General features: G+C 33.7%; 1 protein-coding gene across 1 annotated transcript in view; it reads right to left on the reverse strand.

The window, feature by feature from the left end:
• Nucleotides 1-16,643, reverse strand: part of LOC119840182 (msx2-interacting protein-like) — a 54,332-nt gene that overhangs the window by 31,479 nt on the left and 6,210 nt on the right. The window contains exon 2 of the mRNA XM_038366695.1: nucleotides 9,248-9,562. Within this exon, the coding sequence (XP_038222623.1) occupies nucleotides 9,248-9,562 (315 nt within the window). The remainder of the gene's footprint in view (nucleotides 1-9,247; nucleotides 9,563-16,643) is intronic.

The raw sequence follows: 16,643 nt of genomic DNA on the forward strand, positions 1-16,643 counted from the left end.
CAAATTTTTAGGAACAAAAGAACGTTAATATCAAGTATTGAACTCTTTTTCCTTGCTTTATTTCATACCTATAACAATTGTTGTTAATTAAAAATGTAAGATCTTAAAGTAGATTAGATTGGCCTTGGCCTTGGCAAAACAAATTAATATAAGACTCGCGAGCGGCAGCGACGCAAAGCGAAACGTGCTCTCTCGTTGGGAGAATCCGGCTATGAAAGACGGGATCAAGTTCGCGCGGTAGAAAAAAATTAAGATGGATTCTAATTTATTGAAAAAAAAGGTTACTTGGCGATTGTTTTCTAAAATTGGGTTTTTTCACCCTCTTTTTCTACCTTATTCCCTCATAAAGTCAAAAATGTTTTCAATACATCCGAGAGTAAACCATATAGTTGTTGAGAAATTTTGAATTCATCATTTCAATACTATAAAACTAAAAAATTATAAACATATAGTAGTTACTAATATATTCTAACGTTACAAATATTTTGTACTACTGAGTAACCGTATCCAAACATTACACGATCGTTACTTTTGCGATGCGAGGGTTTAATATAGGTAATTAATAAACCAAAAACATATTTTATTGAATAAAAATTCCGTTCATACAATCTTATAACTGGTTTTTACTCGGTAAAATACATGTTTCAAACAACAAGAACGAGTAATTTAAAAAATCATCATAAATTGTTGAGTCGGTTCTTACTATTTTGTGGCTAATTTTCCAACATGATGATGAAATGTATTTACATCCCTCCATCCCTCCCTCCCTACCTAACCACCTAACATTTAGCAACAAAATCTTCCGTCGTGGTCAAGCAAAAATATATATTTAAATGCGTTACTCTGTTACCTTTAAGGTTCTACACAGGCGCCTCATTATAGGTCGATAATATCGCATGCGTTACTACGATAGCTGTGTTCCGTACATTTAGTATTAGGATGGTCATGTAGTTACACACTGCTGCGATAATTACAACGCAAAGTCCTATTTAACGTTGCGTTTCTCCGTCCTGTGATAATCCGATACCAGTTCTACAATGTTTTGTATCAGGACGCAAACGACCGTACACGCACCTGCGATAATAACGTTAGTACTGTTAGGACGTTTGGATTTAACGACAATTTGAGATAGGTTACTGACTGTATGAGTGTCCTTAAAACTTTTCTATAATATGGATATCATATCATCAGATCTAGAATGCTTATTACTAAGAGTAGCAATGGAAGATAACCGAAAAAGACGCCTCATATTTCCCTCTATTTTTTAACCTTCTCCCTTCTGTTTTTATATAGTGGATTTCGTAAAATAAATAAATCAGCTCGTATTCTATAATAATTCGATATTCATTTTTAAAATACGCAATATGGCAAAAGAACACACAAACACGCGCTGACTTGTTGGAGTCTTTCTCGCATGTGCATGGGCTGCGTCGATTTTTTTGCTCACCTAAGAGAGATGGTATAATAGTGCCATCGCGGCGCGGCGCTCTCTCGTAACAAATATCGGACGATAAAAACGCAGCTGTGTGCAAGGAATGTAAAAGGAACCGGGACGCATTAACGCAATACCGCATGCGATATTATCGACCTATAATAATGCGCCTGTGTGCGGGAGCCTTTATATAAACCTCGTGATAGTATAAACATATAGATAGTAGCAACATAATCGTTTTGGTAAATAATTAGGAACAAATTAAGGCATTCTTAATTGCTTTCATTTCTAAGATTTTCTATCATGATTCAGCCTGAAACTGATATTAAGAGGCTTGATCTTTACTATGCTATAAGGTAGAAGATGGCCGACATCTCTACAGTTGATTATGAAGAATAATATATAATAGATATTTCGTCTATTAAAGTGTTTTCCATACCGAAAGGGTAAAACGAGACCCTATGACTAAGACCCTACATCTATTTATCTGTCTGTCTGTGTGTTCGTCCGTCTGTCACCAGCCCGTATATCATGAATTGTGATAGGTAGACGGTTAAAATTTGCATAGGTGCTTTAAAATTTCTACTTTAGATTGAGAAATTTTTAATAAACTTTAGATATAGGGTCATCATTCGAATTCTGCGATTTTTAGGTAATGCCTAAAGTAAATATAATTCCGCACCGGAGTCCAAGAGTACACTGAATAAAGAATTATATAGCAAATAACTTAAAAATAATCGCTTCTTAATAATATTTGATTTATCCTAAGGAGCCAGCATAGTGGTGAGAACATCGGACTACAAAATCGATAAGTCGGGGTTCGAGACCAGGCGAGCGTGCAGGAAATAAATTGATATTTCAATTTATCTGTACATGTGGATAACATCACCTGTGCTTAAAAACGGTGAAGGAAAACATCGTGAAGAAACCGGCATGTCCAAGAATCAAAATTTAGTGTATTTGAATTTTGTTATCTATAATACACATGGAGGACTTAGAAGAAAGCAGTGGCAGCACCAAGAGGTGAGCACCTCGGACTGAAAATTGATAAGTCGGGATTTCGAGACTAGGCGAGCGTGCAGGAAATAAGTTCATTTATCACACCACTACTCAAAACGGTGAAGTAAAACATCGTGAGGAAATCTGCATGTTTGAGAATCAAAAGTTCGACGACATGTGACATATGCCAACCCGCACTTGGCCAGCGTGGTGGATTATGGCCTGAACCCTGAGGAGGCCTGTGTCCCAGCAGTGAGAACATATATGGGCTGATGACGAAGGACCCAACGTACTTGTAATTATTATATAATATTTCGTTATAAAGCGTTAATGATAGACACGGATTGCGTTACTGGATAGACTTGACATAATGTTGTACAAGTTTTATTGCCGCTGGGCTCTTGGAGTTTCACATCGGGAGTTCTAAATCTTAAACTTAAGTCAACAGAAAATGCTTATCACTTATAACAATTTTTGTAATGGCACAATTTTTATATCACTTATAGTTAAAGCGATCTGTTGCGACTCTACGTCAGGTGTTTGCTCTTCCATAATAAGTTATAGCCCATATATTGTCCAGAATTAATATCTAAACAATAAAACGACTTTCACACAAAACTGTACAGTATTTCCGGAGATTAGCGTCTACAAACAAACAGACAAACAGATCACCTTTTTTAATATATTCTATGTACAGACAGTCTTTTAACTGTTTTATGTCATGTGTAGATATTGTGTTCAATGCACATCATGGATTATTTTTTAGGCTTCGATAAAAAATCATTAAATAACCAAATGTATCAATGGACAAAAAATAAAAATCATATCTTTGTGTCAAGCAACTTTTTTTAAGGTACCTTTACTCGAAATATAATAAATGTACATGTTATGAAATTGAGTTGATGCGAAATTTAGATTTTTAGCTATTTTATTACTCTCGACATCCCGTTCCATGTGGAGAATGGACAAACTATTTTAATACGTCAAAGATCCGCAGAATTCTTAAAGCAAATCCGAGGGAGTGTGATTTGCTAAAAGCATATTTTAGAAAATGACGGTAGAAATTTTACAAACCGTATATCTGACCAAAAAAGGCTTCAAAAGACCACACAAAACATAATAAATAGAATAACCTATGGGACAGGGAACCTGTTATTATATCTTTATTAAAAAAAATAAGAAGTTTGGCAATTTAGGAAGAAAGCTAGAGCATTTTCTCTTTTGTCTACATTCTGGTAAATTATAATTATGTCAATTATGTTCGTATGATAATTACATTCAAACAATTCAAAACAATAAAGAGACCACCGTTTGTTCTTGACTTTGCTTTTACGCGAGTATTATAAGTTTAGAAATTAGAAATTTAAAGGCTTTTAAATGGATTTAAAACGCGATTTATTTCTTTATTTTTATTTATAATATTTAACCCGACGTGAAAAAATCCAACACACTACGTCCATGTTGCTACAAGTCTGGACTACGTAACGAAAAGTTCTAGTTTGAGGCTATGTAACAATTTAATTAAATTACATCACCAGGTGTTGATTTCAAAATAATAAGTTGGGTAAATCATGGAATATTTTAATATAACTTTGAATTCGATGTGATCCTAGGCGGTAGCCCATAAAATCATGGCCATTGGCCTTTAACGGATGCTTCAAATTAACTTTAAGTATATGTTTAAGCTGCTCCTTAATTTTTAAAGGGCGTTCAAGTGGCCCAAAGCCTTTATACCTTAAATCAGAACGCAAACCTGACGCCGCAATCTGATGCTGAATTGTGCATTACAACGCGATAATATAACGGCAAACAGCGCGACAACACTCTCGACGCATGCTTAGTACGCGTTTTATCTGACTCAGTCATAGGCGCGTAGTTCAACATAATTCGGCGTCAGGTTAAAGGCACTATAAAAATTATATTGTTTAATTAAAATCGTTTTACTTCACATCACATCGCCATTAAATAGAACGACATAGGCATGTGCGACACGACATATATCGTGCAAGAGAAATATAAATTTGATATCGATATTATCTCCATTTTCCTAACATGCGCGACTCATTTCTCGTCGTAGACGCATTTCTCGTAGACGAGACAAATCGACCTTGCAAAACCGGTTTATTTCATTTGATTCTTCACATTTATGACGTTGAATAGTGACATTTTGTGAATTTTTTATACTTATCGGTTCTTGTCATTTAAACCATTTTTTTGTCCAGATTCAGAAAAAAATATTTCTATATCATTTAATAGTAATCTTGTGTTTTAAATATTTTTAAGTAGTAGTAACATCGTGATAGTCGTTATTTGCTATTTTAATTCTTATTTACTCATAAGAAACAACTAATATTCGACTAACCCAAAACAACGATGACGAGAATCCACCCAATCCCACCTAAATGCGTCTAATGTCAAGAACACACATATAATATAATATATTATATATATATAACTTCGTGAAGTTAGATTGTTTATAAGCGTTTTTTTCCAAGATCGTTTAGGAATTTTTAAGTGAACACGTGCATTAAGAAGACACAAAACAATATAAACAATTAGTCTAACCTCAAAGCAAACACTCACTGACTTCGTTACTTAACAAAGCCATCTGCTGGAACTTTAATTATTCGAAAAAAATAGTATTATTATTAGCCAATAGATGTCAGGAAGAGTCATAAGGAATTGGGACTACTCAAACGCCTCCTATTTGTTAAAAAAGTAAGTTTAAGTCGATAAAACACGAATATGACATTTTCTAAAAAAGATTCCAAGCTAGATCGATTTATCGCCCCCGAAACCCCCTGTATACTAAATTTCATGAAAATCGTTGGAGTCGATTCCGAGATTCGATTCGTGTATATATATATATATATAAAAAGGATATGAAGTAAAGCCATTTTGTACGATAGAAGAAGACAAAACGATCATGCATACTAAGCCTGCTGTTTGTAAATTTCTAATCTCTTCTCCCTCTCTTCCGCAACATTGACTTAATTGATTTTAAACATTTACCGAAGTCTCAGTAATGGATTCAACACCATAGTCTTATGTAACGCAGAATTCTGATAAAAAAAGCCTCGTTTGTAACCAAATAATTGCTATAATGACGAATTTGTTGCTCAAGGCGATTAAGAAAAGCGCAAATTATGCAAGCCTCATATCAAAGCAACTTCTTTAATTAGATTTGTTTATTTATTATATGTATATACAACCCAAACGAATGTATATAGAAGCATTTAGTACATTGTACATGTATATACATATTTAGATAAAGAGAAATCCGTTTTTATAGAATCAAGATACAGAGTGTTTCTAACTGGAGAATAATTAAGCACTGCTGTGAAAAGCAATAAAATAGTGAAAAGCAATGAGCTGATATGTGCATCTTTTTTAGCTATTCTTGCCCATGCTACCTTTAACTAGCTCTATCAGGCTAGCATGGCTATTCCAGCAAACATGAATTTATAGCTAAATAGTTGCTAATTAGTTGTCAAAACAACGATTTTGTTGCTCGTGCCGATCCCGAGAAATCGCAAATATTGGTATCGTAATATATATGTCACCGTTAGTTTGTAAAGATCGTTATATTACAATCTATCTATCTAGCGAGGTAGTTTAGAAAAACTATCGATAGATTGTGAACCGTATCATTATGATTGTAATTATATATATATATTATTTCTTCTGTTCCGAACCGTTTTTTTTCTGGAATGCATATGACGATTGCAATTTTACGATTTCTAGTGATCGGCTTAACAAAATCGTTGTTTTGGCAGCTAATTAGCAACTATTTAACTGCAACTTCATGAAATAGTTTATGCCATGCTAGACTGATATAAAAGCCGGTATTTTTTTAAGAGCGTTATCGGTAAACGGGCTGCGCGTAATCTAGGCATAGACTAACTTGCCGTAACCGATGTGTGTGTGTGTGTGTGTGTGTGTGTGTGTGTGTGTGTGTGTGTGTGTGTGTGTGCGCGTGTGCGCGCGTGTGTGTGTGTTAGTGATTTGGAAAAATAAATGTATTGATTCATTTACCATATTTTCTTGTCGTTATACGCCATTTTATGTGTTGCAATTAATTTTAACGTTCGTAGATATTTTATTTTTTTTTCTAAATTTATTTTAGAGTTCTTAAAGCTCCACTGTCATCATAATATACTTAGCTTTCTGTAACTTTCTCGACCCATCACATATAATATAAAACTACATTACTTCGTTTATATATTCAATGCACAAAATCTAATAAATCCAATATTGCAATAAAAAATTACTTCATATCCTTTATAAATAGATATTATTCTAGATTACAAAATTATATAGTAGCTATCTATGGTTTATTAAGGAAAAGTCTGAAACGTGTAAATCGTAACATTATAAATATACATATACTTAGTTTTCATTCGTTAACAGAATAACAGACTTCGCAATTGAATAAATTAAAGTGCTCGAAAATTTTATACAATAACAATTTATTAAAATGGATCAAATTGTATTACGCGCGTATAATCATGAGAATATAATATATTTTACATAAAACTCTCGAGCGGCTACGACGCAATGCGATACGTGCTCTCGTTGGGAGGTCGTCAATGACGGGATCGACTTCGCGCGGTCGATAATATTACTAGGTAATATGTCTATTTGCTTGTATTTTACGAAATTAAGTTATTGTTTTTATACAAAATATAATATAATTTGGATTCTATTAAAAAATAAGCTGAAGTTTAATGCGTTTTTTAAACATTTCCTTAGAATTGTTTCTTTGGCATAGGAAATTGTTATTGGTCTTAACTCTTAATGTTCTCCAAGAATTCCTTATTGATTTTATTTTTCTTATATATTTCCTATGGGAGTCAAAAATGATTTCAATACATCTAAGAGTAGACTATATATCTAACATATATTTTTAATGTTATAAATCATTTCTACTTTTGAGTAAAACCTGGCCAGCCACGACTCAGTTCGTTACTTTTAACATGAAATTTATTGTGATTATAAGTAATTGTCATTAATATATGACATTATTTGGAAAAAAAGAAAGTAAGAAAGTATATTAAACAGGACATAAAGAAGTTCGCGAAATCTTTACAAAACAAAAAAAACTAAAAACAAATTTTCAAAATGTTATAAATCCAACTTTACAACCAATAAAAAATCAGTGTGGTGCTAAAAAGGGTAACTACTCAGCATGAGCTCCACGTAGCGCTGATGTTTAAAATCCTCTTATTGGACTGCTAGTCAAAAGACATACATGCATACTAATAGATATGTAACACGCAAATTGGTATTTATACCTTATAATAAAATTATAAATTATCATAACAATATAATTTTGAAAATAAAAAAGAAGATTTACGGCATTATGGAGTTAAAAAAAGTTTTTAAGTTAAAAACCCTTACAAAAACTTTGACTTTTATCATTATTAAATCTTTTTACCATGCACATTCATAAAGATAAGAGTTCTTTGAAGTTTTTTTCTGACCGGGAGAGAAGTCAGGCACTGCTGTTAAATCAGCAACAAAAAAGTTAACACCACCCAGGTTTTCTAAATTTTTTCAGAGCAACAAAATAAATTAAACTCTTTAATTGAAGAAAAAACTACTATGGGCGCATTTTTTCCCTTGCGCTGTTTTTAATTGTAGCAAAAAATTATTTATAAAATCTACGCGCATGGTCAAGGAAAAGCATGCAAATGAATGAGTTACACTGCTTCCGTAACAACTAAGTAGGCTACAATATGAAGTACGTTTTTTTTTCAGAATTCTGCTGAATTATCCATATAAAGCTTTAATGAAAACTTTCACGACGCGTTGTGACAATCGCAGAAATACAACACAACGTATCAACAATAGACAGTTACGAAAAATTGTTGAAATGTATTAAATTTTATATCACTCATAAATAAATACGTACAACAACATAATCCTTTAGAGCACAAACATTTTTTTTATCCCGTTATTTTAACACTTATCGATACAATATCTTTTTTAGATTAATAACATTGAACAGCTGGAAAATCAATTCATTATCCATGAAACTTTAGGAGATGTATATATAAGGTCAAATATCGTTAATAACAAGGTGCATACATATATCATATGGAACCGCCGCCAGCCACAGACAGTGTGAAGTTGTGGATCTTCTAATTCCTCGTCAAATCCAATACACTGCACTCCAACACGAATATGCACATAAAGAGAACGCACTAACACATGTCACTACACTAGGTCACTTTTCTTGTAACTATTCCCACTGCAATCCAGGTAATCACTGCAATCCATTCAGTATGGGTGAAATGCTGCCGGTAAAGTGGCGGCGGCGGCGGCACCAATATTTTGTGCGGATACTATTACTAACGAACATGCTTATGGCAAAATATTAATTTGTCTTAATCGCTGTTACATTTGAAGCTCAAAGCAGCTTTGACATTCATCTTATATTATGAAGACCATTGGTCAAAATTTGTCAATTATAATGCACAATGACTAGCGACGTTCACCGACTTTTGGGTGGGTCGCAGCAGGTACCCATCTGCTTGCATCGAAATAAAATATTACACGATGACGCTTGCAGGTTATTTTACTAAATTCATGTAACAAATACTTCTGCTGCCAAATAATGAAGTAAAATAAGGTAGAAACGGATGTATAGATTTTATAAAACTCGAATCCAATTAAACATAGAAAGCAAATTAATTATGTAAAATATGGTACCTGTTAAGTCAAATTTTATAAAACTATGTAAGCAAAAATGGTGTGTTGTAAAACGATGATACCGGCAGATGGTTATTGTAGACAACAAAAAACTTTACTTACGAGAGATGATACCGCGTTGTGGAAGCAGGCGCCGATGTAGAATTCACGGAGGATGAAGAACCTGAGTAGCCAGAGCCGGCAGGTGAGGAGCCGGCCGACGGAGCGCCCGCAGCAGATGGTATCGCAGCCGGTTCGTAATATTCAGTGGTAAGAGTTCGTTCGTCGAGGACGTGTTCGATGTTATGAGCCTTTGAAGCGGACTTAATGTCCATAAAGGCAACAGTGGCACAAACACCGCTATTAGAACCCCCACCGGCACCCGTGCTTGCGTTCTCCATTCGACCCAATAACTTGACATTCTGGACTCGGCCATAGCTGTAATAAATACAAGTTTTATAACCTTAAAATAACAACACTTTTTTAATTCGCTGCTAATAATGAGCTTCGTCATTCATCATTCATCATCAGGTGAAAGTGAAACCGTTTATGGCTATATTACTAAGACGTATCCTCCATTTTTAATTGTATATTTCGTCCTTTTATTTAAGACTTATGAAATAACTTTTTAGAGAAGTTTAAAAAAATAAATCCCACGTTGAAATCGGAGTAAATAAACCACGCATGAAAAAATCCGTAAATGTGCGAAGATTTCATATAGCAGGAATGTTGTTCGAAAATAAATAAATTCATTAAAAAAATTAGAAAATATTACGATGTACGTGGGCATTTTACGATATTTACATTTTATTACATGAATTTATTTAAAATTACATAATAATTGTACCTGGTATTAATTTTAGATAATTAAGATTGAGGCCATAATCATTCTATAGTATAATTTTCCGTGTGCTATATGTAATGTATGTCTGTGATTATAATTTATTTATTAAATTTAGATTTAACGAATGCGACCACGATTGAAATCAGTGTACCAACTACAAATTTCTTCCATAATAAAATTACTAATATTAAAAAGGTTCCACAAAGAGCACTCTTTAAAATAAACTTAAATCACAGGGTTATTAGTACAGCCCGATTTGGCTTCGGACTGGTGCAATTGTAGATTTAATAGGCATAAGAACTTTCTTCTTAAATCACTGTACCTAATAAAAAAAACCCTACACTTATATCCGTTGCGTAGTTTTGAAGATTTAAACACAAAGGGAAAAACTAATAAATAAATTTACAACGGGAAAAACGGCGGATAGCGAATTAATGTTTATACTTTTTAGTGATGAAAACGAAAAAACGAGATAATCTTGAGTGTCTTGGTTTTGAAGATTTGCTTAGAAGAATGTTAAGAAGAGAAAAATAAGCATAAGAAAAGCGATGCTGGCTTCTTTCTTTGGACGGACTGACTATTATGAAGTAATTCTTCTCGGATATAATGAAACAAAACAAAGAGTGGTACACCAGTCATTTTTCAGTGTAATTTTGTTGAAATTCCCATAACAAGCCGAACTTGGTCCTGCTTCATTAAAGCAACGTTACATCGTAATCAGAGAATCGAATAAAAGAGTGTTTTGCAATAACAGGGATCATCCCCTATTGGTTCAATTGCCCTTGTTTCGCGTTACTTATTTCTATACAAAATTAATACAAAAAACAAAGTTCTTTCTCTAGATGCAAATAACGCGGTATGCGTTGTAAATGACAGTAAAAACGTCGTTAAAAAAGCCATTATTTTAAATAAATATAGTTTAAATAAACTAGAAAACACGCCTAATGATAGAATCAACTTTAATATCTCACTTGCTCTTATATACAGAGTACATGTAAAAGAATTCTTCTATCCTGGCGCTCCTAATCAGGATAATAAGATAAAAGTGATGAAATGATTGGTTTATTATCCGGTCCTTTGTAAGCGTACAAAGTTTTATTAAATCTGTCCCTTAAAAATGGATCAAAATCGAGTCGAAAGAATAGGTTAATTATAATACTAGAGTAGCTAATAAAAGTGAAGATAAGGGAGAAAGAAGAGAAAGATACATGGAAGAACGGATTAAAAATTTAGATTTCTCAAATGCATTCGATTTTAGACATTTTTGATGCTCCAGGATATGTCCCTAAAATCGAAGCCAATCTCGGCATAGTTTTTATTGTGGGAGTCGAGCACGCTTCGGCATGAATTGGACCAGCTCGCACCGGGGAAGTACCACACCCCCACAGAAAACCGGCGTGAAATAGTGGCATGCCACTGTGTTTCGTACGGTGAGAGGGGGAGCCGGAGGCCCGTGTCCTTTTCCTCACCCGTCTCAGTCCATTCCTTCTTTTTTTTCCAGTCATTAATCCTTTCCTTTTCCCTTACCCCACAGAAGCGGGCAGCGCATTCGCAGAGGCACACCTTTGTTCATGGGCGGTGGTGATCGCTTACCATCAGTCTAACTATCAGCTCAGTTGCCCGCTATGACATAAAAAAAAGAAATAGTGTTTAATATTTTATCATAATATGCGTTTGTCCATCGGAATACCAAAGTGTGAAATTACACTATAAAGACTAATATAATTAAACGGCAAAAAGGGCTGGGCTGAGCGTTCCGAACCGATTCGATAATGTGAATAGCGCACCGAACCATTTTTCGATGTAGTGGCTAGTATTGTGTCCACCGTACACGCAACACGTTGCGACAAGATTCGGAACAACGCCAAGAAGATATCGTTAGTAGTTCGTATGGGGAAACGTTAGAGATCTTTTGGAGTTGTATAAAGAAAGACTATGTTTGTCAGCAGCGTATAGTGTGTATTGTAATAAAGATACATGTATTATTATATTATGCCCTGGCAACTATTACCGATATTAAGAAAAAATAGAACATCTCAGAGCTTAGAAATTAAATACCTTTTAACGGATTTTAAACGCGATTTATTCAATATATTATTAAGTCGACGTTACGAACACTTTACAGCGAGCGTAGTCACGCGGAGACTGATATACTGTATAATACTCGCGTAAAATCAAACACAAGAAAACACTATCTCGGAGCTTATGCTAGCACAAGACTGGACGGTTCGGAGTCCTGTGCGCTCGTCTGTTGTAAAGCGCACGGTAAATCCGCTGGTGCAAGCCGCCCCTACTCATTAATGAATGAATTCTTTTAATGTCTTTATTCAGCTGAAAATATATATACTAGCATAGTTCATAAGAAGGCCGCCAAAGCAGTGGTGACCACTTAACATTAGGTGGTCCACCCATCATTTTAAGTGAATTCAGTGTCGGCAATATTATAAGCATATGGTCTCGTCAAAAAAAACTATAGTGATACAGATTAACAATAAAAACTTTGCCTTAATAAACATTATTATATATAATAATAAGCTTTATACTACTTATATCCTACTAATATTATAAATGCGAAAGTTTGTAAGGATGTGTGTGTGTTTGTTGCTCTTTCACGCAAAAACTTCTGAACCGATTGCAATGAAATTTGGTACGTAGAGAGCTGGACAACTGGAATTACATATAGGCAACTTTTCATCCCGATATTCCTACGGGATACGGACTTACGCGGGTGAAACCTCGGGACGCAGCTAGTTTTCTGTAATACTCAACATTTTAAATTTAAAGTTACTCTTGTTTTTTCTTTAATTTAATTAAAAATAGACAAAATATCATAGCATCCATAATTTTTTGCTATTTGAAAATATTGTGATTGTAATTCATGTTTTTTTTTAAGTTTAAAAATCTCATTCTCAAATGTCATAAGCGCCAAATGACCTCGTCCATATGGATGAAAACATTTATTCCAGTGCTCGTTTAGTTTAAAAAAAAATACTTGACAATTAACAATTTACCAATTTGTCACTTAAGTGATCCCTAGCCGAGCTTTGTAAACATTGTCTTTTCAAGTACTTTTAACATTTGTAAGTTATATTGGTTGTTAACCGCGATAATAAGAAATGAAAAACAATGACACGAACAATTCACAAAAAAAAAACATTTTTGTAAATGTCAAAATTTAATCAAGTTAGTCATGCCAGCCGTTGCCTAACCTGATTTTTTATTATTTGATTTTAAAGCAGTAACAGAAGTACATAATCTGTGACGACACCTTTACTTTAATAATATTAATATCTGTTACATCTTTTAAAATGTAATCTTTTAAAAGATTTCATAAGTACCAACTAAAAAAAGATATATCGCTGTGGTTAAAGGGCTAAACATATTTATTTTCTAGTTATTGTGCTTTTAATTACCATTTTACTTCTCTCTATTTTCAACAAGTCATTTGTACCGAGTTATGATACAATTTCTGTGTTTTATCACTGATTAAATACTATACAAACGTGAATATATTGGAATCAAATTTACGAGAATGTACGGATTGTAAAACTTGAATGGTATATTAATAAACATTGACGCGAAGTCCGCAGCTACCGCAACAGTGCGTTGTGCGCAGACTAGTCGTTGGCACGGGGCCGCGTCGTCATGACATGACAAAACCACACAAAAAAATGAGCTGTTGCCGCTTTTAACGCAATATCACTACTGAACAGCGCGCTGTTGCCACTCCGTCGGACTCGTTCTATCGACAACACGTTATTATAACTAGCGAATGTTAACGTTGATATACTTAAATAATAATTTCGTATAACGTCATGTCAAATCGGCGTCATAGATCTATTTATTTAAAATACTTATTTATGAATACATAGTTAGTATAGATAACAAAATGAAATTATAACTTTAACTTCTATAAGATGAGATTTTGTGTATGCAAAAAGAAAAATAAGTACATATATAATAAAGAAAACAATAATTATTATAAAATAACTTAACATTATTCAATACGCTAATTTATTCTCAATACCTTTCTCTTAAGACAATAGTCATTGGCATATTAGCAATTTACTTTCTATTAAAAATTTTATCGTAATTCTATAAATCAGTGAGTATTCTAATATTATTATATATGTATTACGTGTTTTAATTAATCCAGGCACTTCAATTTTTATTCTTTTATTATACTGTTGACTGTAACAACTTGAAATATTAAACACATACATCGAACATGACTTGTAGATAACGAGAAACTTGCCGAGGCACTGGCGATGGCGGCACTAAAGAATGATTAAATCGGTCGATGTCTAGAGCGACGTTAGAGCGACGTTGCCAAGTTTACTCTTACAACATGGCCGCGCCCGCCGTACCCGTTTCCGTGTGAAACCAACTCAATGCGACTGTGTCGGTGTGTAAACTGCGCCTGTGTGATGATATAAGTGTTGGTAGTGTGAAACAACGACGCGCCGCGTCGAGCGGCCGAGCGGTGAAAAGAAACGCACCGACCAACACAGGATGCAGAGAAAGGGTAGAGGAGGTACAGATACCGGCTCGGTGACGTCAGACTACTTTCTGAATACATAGAGCATTGTAAAATGATTTACTCATATACCACATAATTCAAAAGTTGAGAGACAAAGAAGAATATGCATCAGAAAGACTAACAAAAATTAAATAGCTTCAAGCCTTAAATGTGCTACATTGTACTTTTTTAATTTTGTGCGTATCGTTGCAAATTTAACTATTTAATAGTTTCGCTTCAAAAATGTATAACAAATGGAAGTATACCTGTTGTATATATAATACTTATTTTTAATAATTGGGTTATAAATTATAAACACACTATAACTAAATAAATTACTACCTGTGCAAGAAAACTAGCTGCGCCCCGCGGTTTCACCCGCGTAAGTACGTATCCCGTATGAATATCGGGATAAATAGTTGCCTTTATGTAACTCCACTTGTCCAGCTGTCTACGTACCAAATTTCATTGCAATCGGTTCAGTAGTTTTTGCGTGAGAGTAAACAAACATGCGCACACACACACACGCACACGCGCGCACACACACACAGTAGGATAGCAAGATTATAAAATATTACGCTGCACAGCACAGGTTCTTAAATTGAAAGAGAACGATACCTATTTACAATTTACGTGTTAGCATTGCTAACTGATTAATCAAGGTTATTAACTTAAAGGTACGATTTTTTTAAAGTAATATGTGTGTATATCAAATGCCGATCACAAAAATTAGTAAAGATCATTTTTAAACTGTCTTTATAGTATTACGACCCATATCTTAAAATACATTTATTCATCGCTTACAATTTCATGTTTAAATATTACCTATATATAAATATAATTATTCATTATCATTAATGCGTAATAAAAATCATAGCACCCGCCTTGCTTAGTTCAATGACCTATGTAGTAAAAATGTTTGATAACAAGTATTTCAACTTTCACCACGAAGCTATTGTAGGTGGTACATGTTTCGTAAAATTTATATCGGATTTTTCGGGCGAATGAACATTAAGGTAAAATACTTTAAACTACGACAACTATCAATGCAGTCAAAACGTCATACGTTTTTGTTCAATTATAATTAAAAGTAACTAAAAACGTATCGTTTTACAAAAATTTTTAAACCAAATAATATAAAAATAATAAATAGACTTATAATATACTCATTTTAAGAATAAAATATATGGATATGTCTTCTTATTTAGTTTAACAGTAGGAATTATATCATATAGATGGCGTTTAACATATTTCTAGTATTGTGTTATAGTAATGCGGCACTAATAAATTAAATTGTATAAAACGGGCAGGCGCACAATGTTAAGGGGGTAGGTAGGGTTTCAATCTGGTTGGGTCGGGTGTAGAGCTAGCTATGGCCGGGGTAGCCTGCGCAGGTCGATAAAGCAAGTGCTGGGGTGGGGCCAAACAATACTGCACGGGGTGGTGCCACTACAGTTACCACACGAATGTTGCATAACAAACTTACATGTTTATGAGTTTGTTATATCTGCTTATAAATTTAATTATATAAAATAAATTTATGGAAAAAAATACATAACAACAAGCAACATTTACAATTCATTTAAAAAAAAAATTGTTTTGGACAAAAATCATTTAAGTATGCATTATACGCGTATGCATTCGTGACAAAAAACTAAGTTATTCATGAGCAATAATGTCTATGAATGTGCCGACTGTGAATCTGCTTAAATCGTAATTATTTAATAGATTCACATCCGGCACATTAATCGAAAGATAGGGTCAATTTTAATTTGTATACACAGTTTTTCGAAGCAAAAGCAATCTTGCCCATCTTAATGTTTGACGAAAATTCATGTAAGCATTATTTTTCAGGACCATACATGATACAAGCATAATAAATAATGAGCCAAAATATGTTATGTTATTGTCCAAAGGGTTAATAAATGGGTTATCTAACTTGTTAAGAAATTTTCAAATCGAACCAATAGTTCATAAGATTATGGCGTTCAATCAAACAAACAAACAAACTCTTCAGCTTTATAATATTACGCTACGCTATATATATATTATAAAACAGTAACCAGACCATTTTTTTCATATTTGTTTTTAAATTAGAGTAATACCAATGCGTGCAGTGTGGATGTTTTCTTGACCCCAAAACAAAAATAGCAATT

This window comes from Zerene cesonia, chromosome 5 (genome assembly GCF_012273895.1).
Source record: "Zerene cesonia ecotype Mississippi chromosome 5, Zerene_cesonia_1.1, whole genome shotgun sequence".
NCBI classification, from domain to species: Eukaryota; Metazoa; Arthropoda; class Insecta; order Lepidoptera; family Pieridae; genus Zerene; species Zerene cesonia.